We start from the raw sequence: 15,276 nt of genomic DNA on the forward strand, positions 1-15,276 counted from the left end.
GGGGCCCCTGCAGGACGGCTTACCCTGGGCGGAGCGGAGCTGCAGGGATCCGATGTGGCTTCCTTCCCGGCGCTTCCTGTCTGACACAGCGCAGCTGGATGACGTCATCATTCAGCACGCTGTTTCAGAGAGAAAGCTGCCGGGATGTGCTGCGGCTGCGGGGATCATGCGGAGAGGTATGTGGTGCTGTGTGTGTCTGTCTGCGTGTGTGTCTGTCTGTGTATGTGTGTGTCTGTGTGTATGTGATAGAGTGGTGCGGTGCTGTGTGTATGGTGCTGTTTGTGTGTATTGGCTCTAGCTCTGTCTTATATGCCTCCTGGCACTGGTAGCTTTAGTTAATTTCATCATCCATTGTTGCCCCCTCAGTGTTACATTTACCCCTTATTTTGGAAATATTCATTGTTTCTCCTCATCCCATGTCACATCCATAGTTTTCAGTGTATGGATGTGAATAGGGTGCACTATGAGGGAAGGGGACAATGATGTCGGTGATGGAGAGAGCAGTGATGGTGGTGGTGGATGAGAAGGCAATGTTGGTGGTGGGGGAGGAGGCAATGATGTAGGTGCTGAAATGGACAATGATGAGGGTGGTGGGGGAGAAAGCAATGATGGCTGTGGGGGGGGAGACAGTGATGGAGGTGTTGGAATGGGCAATGATGGGTTGATGGGGGAGAAAGCAATGATGTTGTGGTGGAAAGGACAATGATGGTAGTGGTGGAAAGGACATGTTGGTGGGGAGGAGGCAATGATGGAGGTGGTGGAATGGGCAATGATTGGGGTGGTGGGTGAGAAGGCAATGATGGAGGTGGTGATGAGGACCAGGTTGGGGTGGAGGGGGGCAAAATTATACCTTATGAGGGGGGATGCATTATACCCTATGAGGGGGGCTGCATTATATCCTATGAGGGGGCTGCGTTATACTTAATGAAGGGGCTATATTATATTCTGTGGGGGGGCTGTATTATTGTCCCAGGGGGCTACATTATATTCTGGGGAGCTACATCATACTGTTTGAGGGGGGCTGCATTATGCCCTATGAGGGGGACTACAGTATATTCGATGGTGGGCTGCATTATACCTAATAAGGGAGTTGCACTATATTCTGTGGAGGGGCTTCATTATACTATATGAAGGTGGCTGCATTATACTCTATGAGGGTGATATATTATATTCTATGGGGCTGCATTATATATTATGAGGGGATTGCATTATATTTTGTGGGGTGCTGCATTTTACCCTATGAGGGGAGCTGCATTATATTCTATGAGGGGGCTGCATTATATTCTATAAGGGGGGCTGCATTATATTCCATGAGGGAGGCTACATTATATTCTATGAGGGGAGTACATTATTTTCTATGAGGGGGCTACTTTATATTCTATGAGCGCGCTGCATTATATTTTATGAGGGGACTACATTATAATCTATGAGGGCGGCTACCCCAACTCCTGCTACATAATTAAGATGTGTGCTAACTTATATTATACCCTGATAGTAGCGTGTTTTACCACACAATTGGTGGTATTGTATTTATTTCTATGTAGCTACATAGTGGGCCCCAAGAATTATTTTCTCTGGTGGGTCCAAGGTGCTCCAGTCCAACGCTGCCTCTTACTGCCCCATATAGTAATGCCATCATTGTGCCACTTTGTGCTCTCTAGATGGTAAAATTGCCCCCTAGAAAATATTAATTTCCTGTGCGTGTGCGCTCCAAATTTTATCCCTAGAAAGTAATATTACTCCATGTGCAACTTTGATGGTCACAATACTGAGAGCCCCTATAACAATAATGTTTAAGTGCCCACTTAACATTTAATAATGTCCCCATGTATAACGCCTTTATATACAGTATGCTGGGCCCACAGCTCCCTTATACACTGTATAATGATCCCACAGCTCCCCAATACACAGAATGATCGGCCCACAGCTCCCTTATACACAGTATGATGATCTCACAGCTCCCCTATACACAGTATGATGATCCCACAGCTCCCCTATACACCGTATGATGATCCCACAGCTCCCCTAAACACCGTATGATGATCCCACAGCTCCCCTATACACAGAATGATGGGCCCACAGCTCCCTTACACACAGTATGATGTCCCCCAGAGTTCCCCTATACATAATTGCCCCCTAGAAAATATTAATTTCCTGTGCATCTGCCCTCCAAATTTTGTCCCTAGAAAGTAATAATACTCCATGTGCAACTTTGATGGTCACAATACTGAGAGCCCCTATAACAATAATGTTTAAGTGCCCACTTAACATTTAATAATGTCCCCATGTATAACGCCTGTATATACAGTATGCTGGGCCCACAGCTTCCCTATACACCGTATGATGATCCCACAGCTCCCCAATACACAGAATGATGGGCCCACAGCTCCCTTATACACAGTATGATGATCTCCCAGCTCCCCTATACACATTATGATGATCTCACGGCTCCCATATACACAGTATGATGATCCCACAGCTCCCCTATACACAGAATGATGGGCCCACAGCTCCCTTATACACAGTGTGATGTCCCCCAGAGTTCCCCTATACATCATTATTATTTTTAATTTATAAAGCACCATTGGTTCCATGGTGCTGTACATGAGAAGGGGTTACATACAAATTACAGATATCACTTACAGTAAAGAAACTAACAATCACAGACTGATATAGAGGGAAGTGAGGACCCTGACCATGCGGGCTTACATTCTACAGGATGGTGGGGAAGGAGACAGTAGGTTGGGGAGTTGCAGCAGCTCCAGTGATGGTGAGGCGGAAGCTCCAGTAGTGGTGAGGAGGCCGTGGGGATCATTGCAGGCTGTAGGCTTTCCTGAAGAGGTGGGTTTTCAGGTTCCATCTGAAGGATCTGAGTGTGGTTGATAGCCGGACGTGTTGGGGCAAGGAATTCCAGAGGATGAAGGCTCTTCGGGAGAAGTCTTGGAGGCGGTTGGGTGAGGAGCGAATAAGTGTGGAGGAGAGAAGGAGGTCTTCGGAGGATCGGAGATTACGTGAGGGAAGATATCGGGAGATTAGTTCAGAGATATATAGAGGAGACAGGTTATAGATGGCCTTGTAGGTCAGTATTAGTAATTTGAATTGGATACGCTGAGAGAGTGGGAGCCAGTGAAGAGATTTGCAGAGGGAAGAAGTGGAGGAGTAGCGACGAGAGAGATGAATTATTCAGGCAGCAGAGTTAAGGACGGACTGGAGAGGTGAAATGGTGTTAGCAGGGAGGCCACAGAAAAGGATGATGCAGTAGTCGAGACGGGAGATGATGAGGGCATGCACAAGCATTTTAGTAGAGTGAGGGTTGAGGAAGGGACGGATTCTGGAAATCTTTTTGAGCTGGAGGCGGCAGGAGGTGGAGAGAGCTTGGATGTGTGGTTTGAAGGACAGGGCAGAGTCAAGAGTTACTCTGAGGCAGCGGACCTCCGGTACGGGGGAAAGCGTGATGTCGTCAACTGTTATAGATAGGTCAGGCAAGGAAGATCTATGAGATGGGGGAAAGATGATCAGTTCAGATTTGTCCACATTCAGTTTGAGGAAGCGGGAGGAGAAGGAGGATATGGCTGATAGACACTCCGGGATACTGGAGAGCAGAGAGGTGACGTCTGGGCCAGAGAGGTAAATCTGAGTATCATCAGCTTAAAGGTGGTACTGGAATCCATGGAACTTTATGAGTTGTCCCAGGCCAAGTGTATAAATTGAGAAGAGTAGGGGTCCTAGAACAGAGCCTTGGGGGACTCCAACAGAGAGAGGGTGGGATGAGGAGGTAGTGTGGGAGTGGGAGATGCTGAATGTGCGGTTGGAGAGGTATAAGGAGATCCAGGATAGGGCAAGGTCTTTGATGCCAAATGAAGAGAGGATTTGCAGTAGGAGGCAGTGGTCAACTGTGTCAAAGCCAGAGGACAGGTCTAGAAGGAGGAGTATAGAGTATTGTCCATTCACTTTGGCTGTAAGTAGGTCGTTAGTAATTGTGGTCAGGGATGTCTCAGTGGAGTGGTGGGGACAGAAACCAGATTGTAGATTGCCAAAGAGCAGGTTAGATGAGAGATACGAGGAAAGTTCAACGTGGACGTGCTGCTCCTGGAGTTTGGAAGCAAATGGGAGCAGTGATTTTGGGCGATAGCTGGGCATAGCGGTTAGGTCGAGGGTTGGCTTTTTAAGGATACATATAATGATGTCCCCACTGCTCCTCCAATACACAGTATAATAGTTAATAGCTTTCTCACACCGTGCGGCGCCTGCACTGAGAGCCCCTCTTCAGGGAGGAAATTAACTTTATTCCTCCCGGCAGCCTTGCTCTTCCAGTCATAGGGATTGCACTGGCACAGTTTCAGTCACCTCTCTGTGTATAGAGAGTGGTGGCTGTAACCTCACCCCATCACTGACTGACAGCCGCCTCTGCATCGTCTGCCACCCAGTAGTTGCCCTATAAATAATAATGCTTAAGTGTCCACTTAATATTTAACTGAGGCCCCCTGTGTACAGTAGTAATGGCCCCAGCAACGCTGATGTGAGCAGGGGGTCATGTGATGAATCTTTTGGCTTCTTCCAATTGACTTCTGTTGAGTGAAGTAAAACTTATCTAGTCGACACATGCACATAGCAAACATGGTCACATGACCACCTGATCGCACCAGTGGTCTTAGGGTCTCATGACGGCAGGCGCACCTCATCATGATTTTGCAGTCTGTAGTCTCAGAGTGACTGCAGACAATTATCCCGATCCTTTAATAACTTTATAATAATAATAAATTGCTTATTATAAAATAGAATGCAGCTTGTGGTTACTGTATCGTTATACTTGTTAGGTGGCAGACAGACGGACATATTTCTCGTGCGAGGATCACATCGCAATCCTCGGACTGACCGTCAGCTTTCCACACCTGAGTGTGACAGCTGTATAGTAATACATCACGCTGTCACGCTCATGTCAGGTGCGGTACTGACCAGTCCGAGGATTGCAATGCGATCCTTGCACGAGTTATACAGCCATCTGTCTGCGCCCTTATGCTAATACTTATCCTTGTTATACTAATACTTAAATATTAATCTATTATTAAAGTATTAATGCTGTTTACCTGTATTGTTATGCTTATTATACTAATACTTATAAAAGACCAAGCTCAAGTATAGAAAGCCCCCTATCTCCCCCTCCCACTCCCCAACAGCCCTTACTCTCACATGCACCCCCAGTCCTGCCACCCCTCCCCCACAATACCCCCATCCTCTCATATTCACCCCAAGTGCTCTGTCCCCCCTCCCCCACAATACCCCATCCTCTCACATTCACCCCCGTACCCTGTCTCCCCTGCCTTACAATACCCCCATCCCCTTACATTCACCTCCCGTGCCATCCACTCTCCCCCACAATACCCCCATCCTCTCACATTCACCCCCTGTGCCCTGTCCCCCCTCCTGCACAACACCCCCATCCTCTCACATTCACCCACCAGTGCCCTGTTGCTCCTTGCTCACTTCAGCCCCCACAATAACCCCATCCTCTCACATTCACCCACCAGTGCCCTATCCCCCCTGCCTCACAATAACCCCATCCTATCACATTCACCCACCAGAGCCCTGTCCCCCCTGCCTCACAATATTCCATCCTCTCACATTCACCCCCCAGTGCCCTGTTGCCCCTCCCTCACTTCAACCCCCACAATACCCCCATCCTCTCACATTCACCCCAGTGCCCTTTCCCCCCTGCCTCACAATACCCCCATCTTCTCACATTCACCCCACAGTGGCCATGATATGCCTAAGCTGAATAAATTTAATAAATTCCATCCCCACTTACCAATGAGGTTTGCAGGCAGTGACTGAGGCAGGACCAGGAAGTGTCCAGTTTAATGCACAGAGGGCACTAGGACCCAGCGTGCCTGAGCCAGAGTCTGTACAGCAAAAACTGCAGCTGCTGCCGGCCAGGAAGGAGTACCTTAGGTGACACAGCAGCAAGGTACACTCACAGACAGGCTCTGCAACCTGCCACTGTGCAGAGGTCTGTCAGACAGGCGAGCCAGCATTGTGCTGCTCTCTCCCTGACACTTCAGATACAGCCAAATGAGAAAAGTGGCCATGTCTCCCAGTGGGCTCCTTCATATGACGGGGCCTGGGGCAACGGCCACCTCTTCCCCCCCCCCCCCCAGTAGCCAAGCTACTGGTGGTATGTATAAAAAATAGAGAGGAGACCATATTTGGGTAACAAGTTCTGAAGTGTGTAAAGTGGGGCGTACACCTGGCATTATCTATACTAGATAAGAGTTAAAGTGTAGCCAGACCTTAGGATCATAGCGAAGACTGGCCAGGATGGGTCATGTGTTCGCCTAATGGGATTGCAACAAGTGTGAAGAGGTACCAAGAGACTACACATTAAGAGGTGTGTGGCCCATACTGCACAGAACCAGCTATGAGACCCCTTTTACTATAGTGTCTGGGGATATGGAGATGACCCTCTAGGATGTCCCTGAATGTTACAACATACCCCAAAATTCTTGCAGCAGTAATTGCAGTGAAATATGCTCCTACAAAACATTGACTCAAGGGGTCTGAATATAAATGCACATCACAATGTTCAGATTTATATTTTGAAAATAATTAGAAAACCATGTATCGTTTCCTTTACACTTCAAACTTGTCACTTTGTGTTGGTATATCACAAAAAATTGCAATAAAATTTACTGTATTTAAATGAAACCTGTCACCAGGAATAAAGCTGATAACGTGCTAATATGTGGTTAATCTGCAGGTTAAAAGTGTTATGATGCTGTTCAGTGCCTGCACACAGCCGAATGCAACAAATAGAAAATGATCTTTAGGGTATGTTTCCACGGTCAGGATTTGCTGTGGATTGGACGCTGCATACAGCCGCAGCGTCCAATCTGCAGCATCCAGATGTTACAGCATAGTGGAAGGGATTTTATGAAATCCCATCTCCACTATACATGCAGGGACACATCCGGCATCCCTGCCTATACGCACATGCGGCGCGTCTTTATAGACCGCAGCATGTCTATTTATCTTGCGGAGATGCATGGTCTCTGCAAGATAGATAGCACTGTTCTATGTATAGGATGCGGTGATTCCTCATGGTTCAATGAAAACATGCGGAATCATCGCGCGTACAACAGGGGGCGGAGCTTTGAGCGGAGGGGGTATCCACTGCATCCAAAGCGCAGCAATTCCGGAACATGGACACATGCTTATTCTCCCTGCCAGCATTCAGTATTCAGTCATGGGGGCGGGGCGGCGCCAGTTCAGTCACTGCTCTGATTATACAGAGTAACCTCTCCCCTGACCCTGACTGACAGCCGTTCCCAGAGCCAGTGTCAGTCAGGGTCAGGGGTGCGGTTACAGTGGCCACTCTGTATTCTCAGCGTGGTGACTGACCCGGCACCGCTCCACCCCTGTGACTGAATACCGAATGCTGACGGGGAGAATAAAGATCATTTTCTCCCCACTGCAATTGGCTGCGTACAGGCGCTGGACAGCTGTTATCAGCAGGTTAACAGTGTTATTTCTGGTGACAGGTTCCCTTTAAGTAACATGAAAACGTGAAAAAGTTCATGGGTACAAATACTTTTTTAAGGCACTGTATGTCAGATAGCATGTACATCATAAGTAACGTTTGTTATTTACGATTTACAGAGTTAACATGAATGTGTATGAAAATGATGCACTTGATGAAGAACTGGAAGGCAATCTAAAAGAACACGGGAAAAACAATAAGGCCAAGGGCAAATGGGTGGAAGAAGAAGAAAGCAAAGAGTCAAAGGTGACAGCAATGTGATATTAGAGTATTGGATCTTTAACATTGCATTGAAACATTGTATTAAAAAGCTTTAACATAAATACATACAATTTTACAATGTCCCTGAAATTACAGTACAACAGGTTTGTGCATGGATCATACAAATGCAAAATTTATACCTTAAATATTACTCAATAAATGTCAGATCTTCCAGTGGCAGTGGCTCTGTCTTATGTTTAGTTGGCCTACAAATTTTCTTGCTTGAAAGTAAAGTAAGAGTACAATAGCTGTGACAATTTGATGCTACCCACAAATACAATTGTATGCCAAGAAAAGAGGTGAAAGCTATATGAATATGGCCGTACATAAAAGTACTGTTTTTATCAACTCAGTTTTTATGTGTTCTCATAGGGACTAGACACAAATATCGTCATGCCTTAATTGTTACACTGTTCTACATATTTTCAAAAGTTGGCATGTTCAGTTATGAAATAAGCCATTTCTTAATGATTTTGACCTCCTGAATTAGAATCCGACAATGAATATTTTTAGTTGGCTCTTTTTCTATGAAATCAAAGAGTTTTCCTTTTACTAATACATATAATAAAATGCATAAAAGTTTCAGTACTTTGAAACATTTTTATTTTTGAAAATATACAGATGCAGAATTTTTTTATTATGCCCATTTTCTGATATTTATTTAGAGGAAACTTGGCAACAATTCAAATAGCTAAAACTCGTCTAAACAGTTACAGAAATTGCAAAACAAAATTTGGTCCTCAACTAGAGACAACTCTTTTTTGCTTGTCTCTTGTACTCCTGCATTGGATCATTTTTTACGATTGTCCAACAGTAATCTGGAAGCATTGATGAGTTCCATTTTCCTGAATATTTTTTCTCCATAGCTGCAATATCGTGGTGAAATCTCTCACTGTGCTTGTCGCTCACTGCTCTACAGTTTGTTGGAAAAAGTCTAGATGCACGAAGGGAATTGACTCTGCACTATCATGTAATTACAAAGGGAAATTTTGATGTGATCTCCTGTGTGAACTCAGTCTGACATCCAAAGCCTGAAGTGTATGGTGGTGCTCAGCTAGCCAGTCCCACATGGGGAAAAAAAAGCATTATTGTATGTCCAGTGAAGAAGAAAGTTAGCGGCACTCACCAATATCCATAAAAAGTTTTACTTTATTTAAAATCTTCCTTAAAACCATCTCTGTGGCAGAGGTAGCAGGGGGAGGGGGAGGTCTGAAGGTGCAGCATAGGAGAGAATTGCTGTTTTCATGCAAGGGTCTAATCTTAAAAATTCCTCAGTGTCTTTTATAAAGACAGTATGTCTTTAATAGCCAGTCAATGTATTGAGATAATGGCTCTGTCAGAGAACCGATTCCTGCGACTACTGGGTGGCCCTGGGTAAGCTTACATACTTACATAAACTTATGAACTTTTGGGATAAAGTACAAATCGGATTTTTTTGGACAATAGGGGAGTAAATTTTCAGCTGTTTTTAGAAATAATGTATATAGATACATGAGAGATTAAAAGGGATTCAAGCGATTTTTTTAAACTTAAATGTGGCATCATAACTTAGGCCAGGTTCAGAATGTGTTAGTGCAGTCCGTTCAACGTATGCGCTAAACGGACTGCGCTAGTGCAACTGCCTTTTTTGGATCGCGTTATGCGATCCCGCTGGCTGCAGACCGAGTCAGAGGGTCCTTCACAGAATGAGGGCACATAGCTAACGCATGCCGATTATGACATGCGCTAGCGATGCGCTCGTGTATTGCAGTCTATGGGTGCGTTAATGCATGTGTTACATAGCGTTAATGCCGCTATGTAACGGATGCGTTAAACGCACACCCTTAATGCAATGTGAACCCAGCCTTAGTGAACTGTAGGTGTTTTTAGCCAACATTTGTCTTAAAGTTTCCATGCAGTAGTACAGGACGACGTTCTCGATGTTATTCGCCTGATGGATGACAATTTCATTATTAAATCTTAACAGGCTTAGTAGGGCTATTCTCTCACAAAAACACAACACTAGCATTTCCTGCTTGTGTGACTGGCATATAGGAGGATTTTAAACCGCCTCAGAAGAGTTCTAAATCTGTCTTTACTATCTGAGTGTTTTCAGATAGTTCTTCATTCAGACTCAGCAGTAACTGGCAATCTTCGTGCATCAAGGAGAATTGGGAATTTTTGTTAACACTAGCACACGATTCACTAGCAAATGGAGGTGGCTAAAAGATTTATATAAGTGAAATTTTCTGATAGCTCTAAACAAATCGACCTTAAATTCTGCAAAATTAAATTCATTAGTTGGACAATAATTCAAACTTTTTATTAACAAACAAATCATGTCAGTAGTCAATACATAGTCCGTAAGGTTAACAACAGTCGGTTGATCTTCGTTTATCATCTCCAATATATATGCTTCCATTTTGTCCTTGTCTGGTCCCTTTTCTAAGGGGATGTTCCTCACAGAATTTTTATTTTATGGTAACTTTTTTTGAAATCTTTTATTGGTTTGTCTTATTTCCTCTGACGCACTATAGTCCGAGTCCAGGGTCCAATAATCAAACTGGCAATTTTTATAATTATTTCGTACTTTATTATTACATGTATTTCCCCACTGAAAAATCTGTCCAGGCCTATAATCCGACTTGTTTCTGAGAAACTTGTCTTTTTTTCTTTGCTTTATCTCAGTCTGAACTGGGATTGATCTTTATTGTAATTTTTCATTGAAATTCTTTGTCTGACTTTCGGATAGTCAAAGTTCTCTCCTTGCTATTCTAGGAATCCCATGTCCACTCTGTGTGCATGTGAGCCTGTGGATCCCCCCCCGCGGAGATGGACATGTGGCACATCTTTCAAGACTGCAGCATGTCTCCACAACGGAAATTTAATCGATAGAATGTATTGAATGCAGTAAATCCGCACTGTTCAGGGAACACATGCGGAATTACCTTTGTTCAATAGAAGGAAGCGCTTTGGACGCAGTGAATAAACGCTGTGTCCAAAGCGCTACTACTTCCTAATCGTGGAAACGCAGCCTTAAATATTCTTTTTAACCCCTTAACGACCGTCGATAAGCCTTTTAACAGCGTTCGTTAAGGGTACTTAAACCACAGCGCTGTTAATTAACAGCACTGTGGAGAAACTGTTTTGCGTCCACCAGAGTTGGATTTTCTCTGGGGTCTCAACTGCCGGGGGTAGCCGAGACCTCTGAGAACATGATTTGGGTTGGTTGTTACCGACCCCGCTTTTGCGGTCACCGTTATTAACTGTATAACGGCGACCACAAAAAAAAAAGCCACGATTTTGCATTTAATTTCTCTCTCCTCTGATGTGATCCCACATCAGAGAAGAGAGTAAAATGTTTATAAAAAAAAGTTAAATGTTAATTTTCTCGTTCAACGTTGCTTCAGTTCCTGTGAAGCACGTAAAGGGGTAATAAACTTCTTGAATGTGGTTTTGAGCACCTTGAGGTGCAGTTTTTAGAATGGTGTTGCTTTTGGGTATTTTCTGTCATATTGACCCCTCAAAGTGACTTCAAATGTGATGTGGTCTCTAAAAAAAATGGTTTTGCAAATTTTTTTGTAAAAATGAGAAATCGCTGGTCAACTTTAACCCTTATAAGTTCCTAACAAAAAAAATTTGTTTCAAAAATTGTGCTGATGTAAAGTAGACATGTGTGAAATGTTATTTATTAAGTATTTTGTGTGACATATCTCTCTTATTTAAGGGCATATAAATGAAAAGCTTGAAAATTTCAAAATTTTAAAAATTTTCGCCATATTTACGCTTTTTACATAAATGAACGCAAGTCATATTGAAGAAATTTTACCACTAACATGAAGTACAATATGTCATGAAAAAACAATCTCAGAATCAGCAGGATCCGTTAAAGCGTTCCGGAGTTATAACCTCATAAAGTGACAGTGGTCAGAATTGTAAAAATTGGCCTGGTTATTAAGCTGCAAATTGGCCCCGTCACTAAGGGGTTAAGAAAAAAGACTTTTAATGAAAGAAATAACCACAGTTTTTCCATCTTTATTACACTCCCAATCCATTTGAAGCCATCGTTCTGAAAAAAATCATAAAGAAAAAAGCAGCAATATCCATACCTGTCTGCCGTACAGTCAAGTCCCACGCCGCAATCCATCTGAAGGAGTTAAATAGTTTACAACCGAGAGCGGTCACTAATGCGATCAGCCCGGCTGTAAACCATGGAGGAATGACAGAGAAGCTGCCTGCGCAGCCTCCCTGCCTGACCGGAGATGAACTGATTAGCGTGGGAAAGTTTCTGAACATTTTCCCATGCTCCTGAGTTCACCTCAGGTCAGGCGGGGAGTCTGCACAGCCTCACTGACTACCGCTGACATCACTGAGGCTGCGCGGAGTCCCCGGCTGACCTGAGGTGTACTTATGAGCATGGAAAAAAGCTCAGAAACTTTCCCACACTAATCAATTCATCTCCGGTCAGGCGGGGAGGCTGCACAGACATGATTTAATTCATTCTGCAGTGGTTTACAGCCAGGCCAGTAGCATTAGCAAGGGTCCTGGTTGTAAACTAGTTAACCCATTGTGATGGATTGCAGCGGGGGACCTGACTGAATGGTGGAGAGGTTTCCACGGTGCATGAAAAAAACCCAAAACCTTTCAAACCTGACAATCTATGATCTTTAAGGAGGTTTTTTAGGCACTTTTATATTTTTTAGTTTCAGCCATCCTTGTAATCTATTATTGTTTAGATCCTGAACTATCCTGCCTGCGTTCCCTCTGAACCTCTAGACTATGTTTCAAGAGGCAAGGCCTGCCCTGCTTCTGTGGTTTCTCTTCTCCCATCCTGTACACATCCCCAGTTACTGATACAGTTAGGTCCATATATATTTGGACAGAGACATTTTTCTAATTTTGGTTCTAGACATTACCACAATGAATTTTAAACAAAACAATTCAGATACAGTTGAAGTTCAGACTTTCAGCTTTCATTTAAGGGTATCCACATTAAAATTGAATGAAGGGTTTAGGAGTTTCAGCTTCTGAACATGTGCCACCCTGTTTAATTCATAATCCTCAATCTGACAATTATATTATAGAAAGCAAAATGTAAACTGTTTACTATTTTTATAGCAGAAATACTTTTTAAGATTTTTTTGTCACTAAAAAGAATCTGAGTGCTAATTCAAAACATTTGGCAAAATGTTCAGGTACAAAGGTACTGTATTTCCAAAAAAAATCTTATGTATAATAAAATCTAAACCAGAAAAAATGTTGCCCAAAGTAACTAATCACCAGCTGGCTTTCATTTCTAATACTATTGACGAAAAATGATACCTGCATTAGGATTGGCTGCTATAGACAGGACAGACAGTTTTGATAAACGAGACCTAGCGTCTCTACCACCAGTGGAATTTTCTTACTTCAATTTATAATTGGAACCATGTCAGTAATACAATCTATTGATTGCCATTTATTGCTGCTTCTACAAAGTAAATTAGAAAAATGTTGTCTCTGTCCAAATATATATGGACCTAACTGTAACTAGCCCTGCATCACAGACCATATCCCACATAACATGACATGACAAGATTTTGCCACCTTTCAAGGAATCTTTATCTCCGGCACATTTTTGTATAATAAAATAAGGTATGGGACATGGCCTAGCTGCTCTGAGGAGAGGACGTGTTTAACATGAGCTCCTGAACAATCTGGAATAATTCAGGAGAAAAGAGGACCTTTCTTCTGCAATCTGGCCATTGGAGTCAAACCAAACCCCTCTATGTTCTCTGGGGGAATCTCTAGGAAAGTACCTTTGCCGTCCCTGCAAACCTGAGGGACCGAACAGGCAGATTCAGTAGAGAAAAGAAGGACGCCATCTTCCTGCCTGAAGTCCTTCTTGCTGACGCCAGTTTGGAGGTGGTGGTAACCCACTTAGACAATATCTCTGACCACTCTTAGACTCTTGGATTCTCTTATATAATATTTCTGAACTCTTATATTTCCTATATTGTCATAAGGGCTTGAAACTCCCTCAGATGCTATATAATTTACCAAAGGGGGGGAGAGGAGAAGGGGTGAACTCTGCTGCCATCTACTGACTGTCTTTTGCATTGCATAAGCACCTATTTTTGATGTATATTTCTCCTAAATAAATGATTTCTAGTGGGCTTCCGGGAGCAGGACATCCAGCATAACAGCCTTTTAAACCAACTCCTGCCTATACAGCCCAGTCTGCTGGGTGTTGCCACTACCAGCAAAGCATTTGAGTGAACGGTAGCCTTTTTTCTGGAAGGACTGTGCGTGGATCACACATTGAAAAAGAAGAGCCTGTGGGCCTGTGCTGAAGTGCTGGGGCAGCTTTCCTGACGGCCATCTTTACTGGCCATAAAAGGATCATCATAGTCCAAGCCTAAAGCACTACCTGCTGACTGCACAGCTCTCCTCTAGCTTGCTATCCGGGGATATATGTGGCAAACATACACCACTTATCCGCTCAGATCCCGCCACCCAAGATTATGATATTGCAATTGAACTACGAGTCTTCCTACTCTCCAACCCACTGCGGCCTGTAATCTGCTAATCTGATCACCCCTCCCCCTGTCTGACCACAACCTACTGACATTCTCTTCCCTCTCCTCTCCTACTGCGCAACTCCCGCTCCATAAACTCGCTCACCCTCGCAGGAATCTCAAACACCTCAATTTACAATCACTCTCTGAGTCCCTTCTCCCTCTTACAGACATAGCTTCCCTTCATGACACAGATGCTGCTGCAAATTTTTATAACACCACAATAACAGCAACACTTGATTCGGCTGCCCCCCTCACGCAGAGCAAAACTCGTACAATCAACAGGCAGCCCTGGCTGACCAGCCTGACCAAAGAACTGGATGGGTTTCCAGGGCCGCTGAGCGGAGATGGAAGAGAACCCATTCTAATGAGCACTTCAGCGCATACAAGGAGTCCCTTGCCAGCTTTAAGTCCATGCTCTCTGCCGGAAAACAAACTTACTTCACATCTCTCATATCCTCCCTGTCTCACAACCCTAAACAACTCTTCAACACTTTCAATTCTCTACTTCGTTCCACAGCACCTCCTCCCCCTCCTCTCATTTCTGCTGAAGACTTTGCCTCCTTCTTTAAGCAGAAGATCGACACAATCAGACAAAACTTTGGCCCGCAGCCCCGAATGCCCCTCTTAGCTGCTCAGCCCTGTTCTGCAAAAGCCAGCTTCTCCACCATGACAGAAGATCAGCTCTCCACCCTTCTGTCAAGATCACACCTCACCACTTGTGACCTCGACCCACTCCCGTCTCACCTCATCCCTAACTTGGCCACAGTCTTCATCCCATCTCTAACACACCTCTTCAACCTTTCACGTACATATGGTGTCTTTCCCTCATCCTTCAAATATGCCTCAATCACACCCATCCTCAAAAAGCTAACTATCGCCCGATATCTCTTCTCCCTTGCACCTCAAAACTACTGGAACAGCATGTATATCTTGAACTGTCCT

General features: G+C 44.1%; 1 protein-coding gene across 1 annotated transcript in view; it reads left to right on the forward strand.

Moving 5' to 3' along the window:
- Positions 1-7,972, forward strand: part of SMIM24 (small integral membrane protein 24) — an 86,304-nt gene extending 78,332 nt beyond the window's left edge. The window contains exon 4 of the mRNA XM_073543920.1: positions 7,654-7,972. Within this exon, the coding sequence (XP_073400021.1) occupies positions 7,654-7,795 (142 nt within the window). The 3' untranslated portion in view covers positions 7,796-7,972. The remainder of the gene's footprint in view (positions 1-7,653) is intronic.
- The last annotated feature ends 7,304 nt before the right edge of the window (positions 7,973-15,276 follow it).

This window comes from Dendrobates tinctorius, unplaced genomic scaffold, assembly GCF_039654945.1.
Source record: "Dendrobates tinctorius isolate UK_male_01 unplaced genomic scaffold, ASM3965494v1 ptg000011l, whole genome shotgun sequence".
NCBI lineage: Eukaryota > Metazoa > Chordata > Amphibia > Anura > Dendrobatidae > Dendrobates > Dendrobates tinctorius.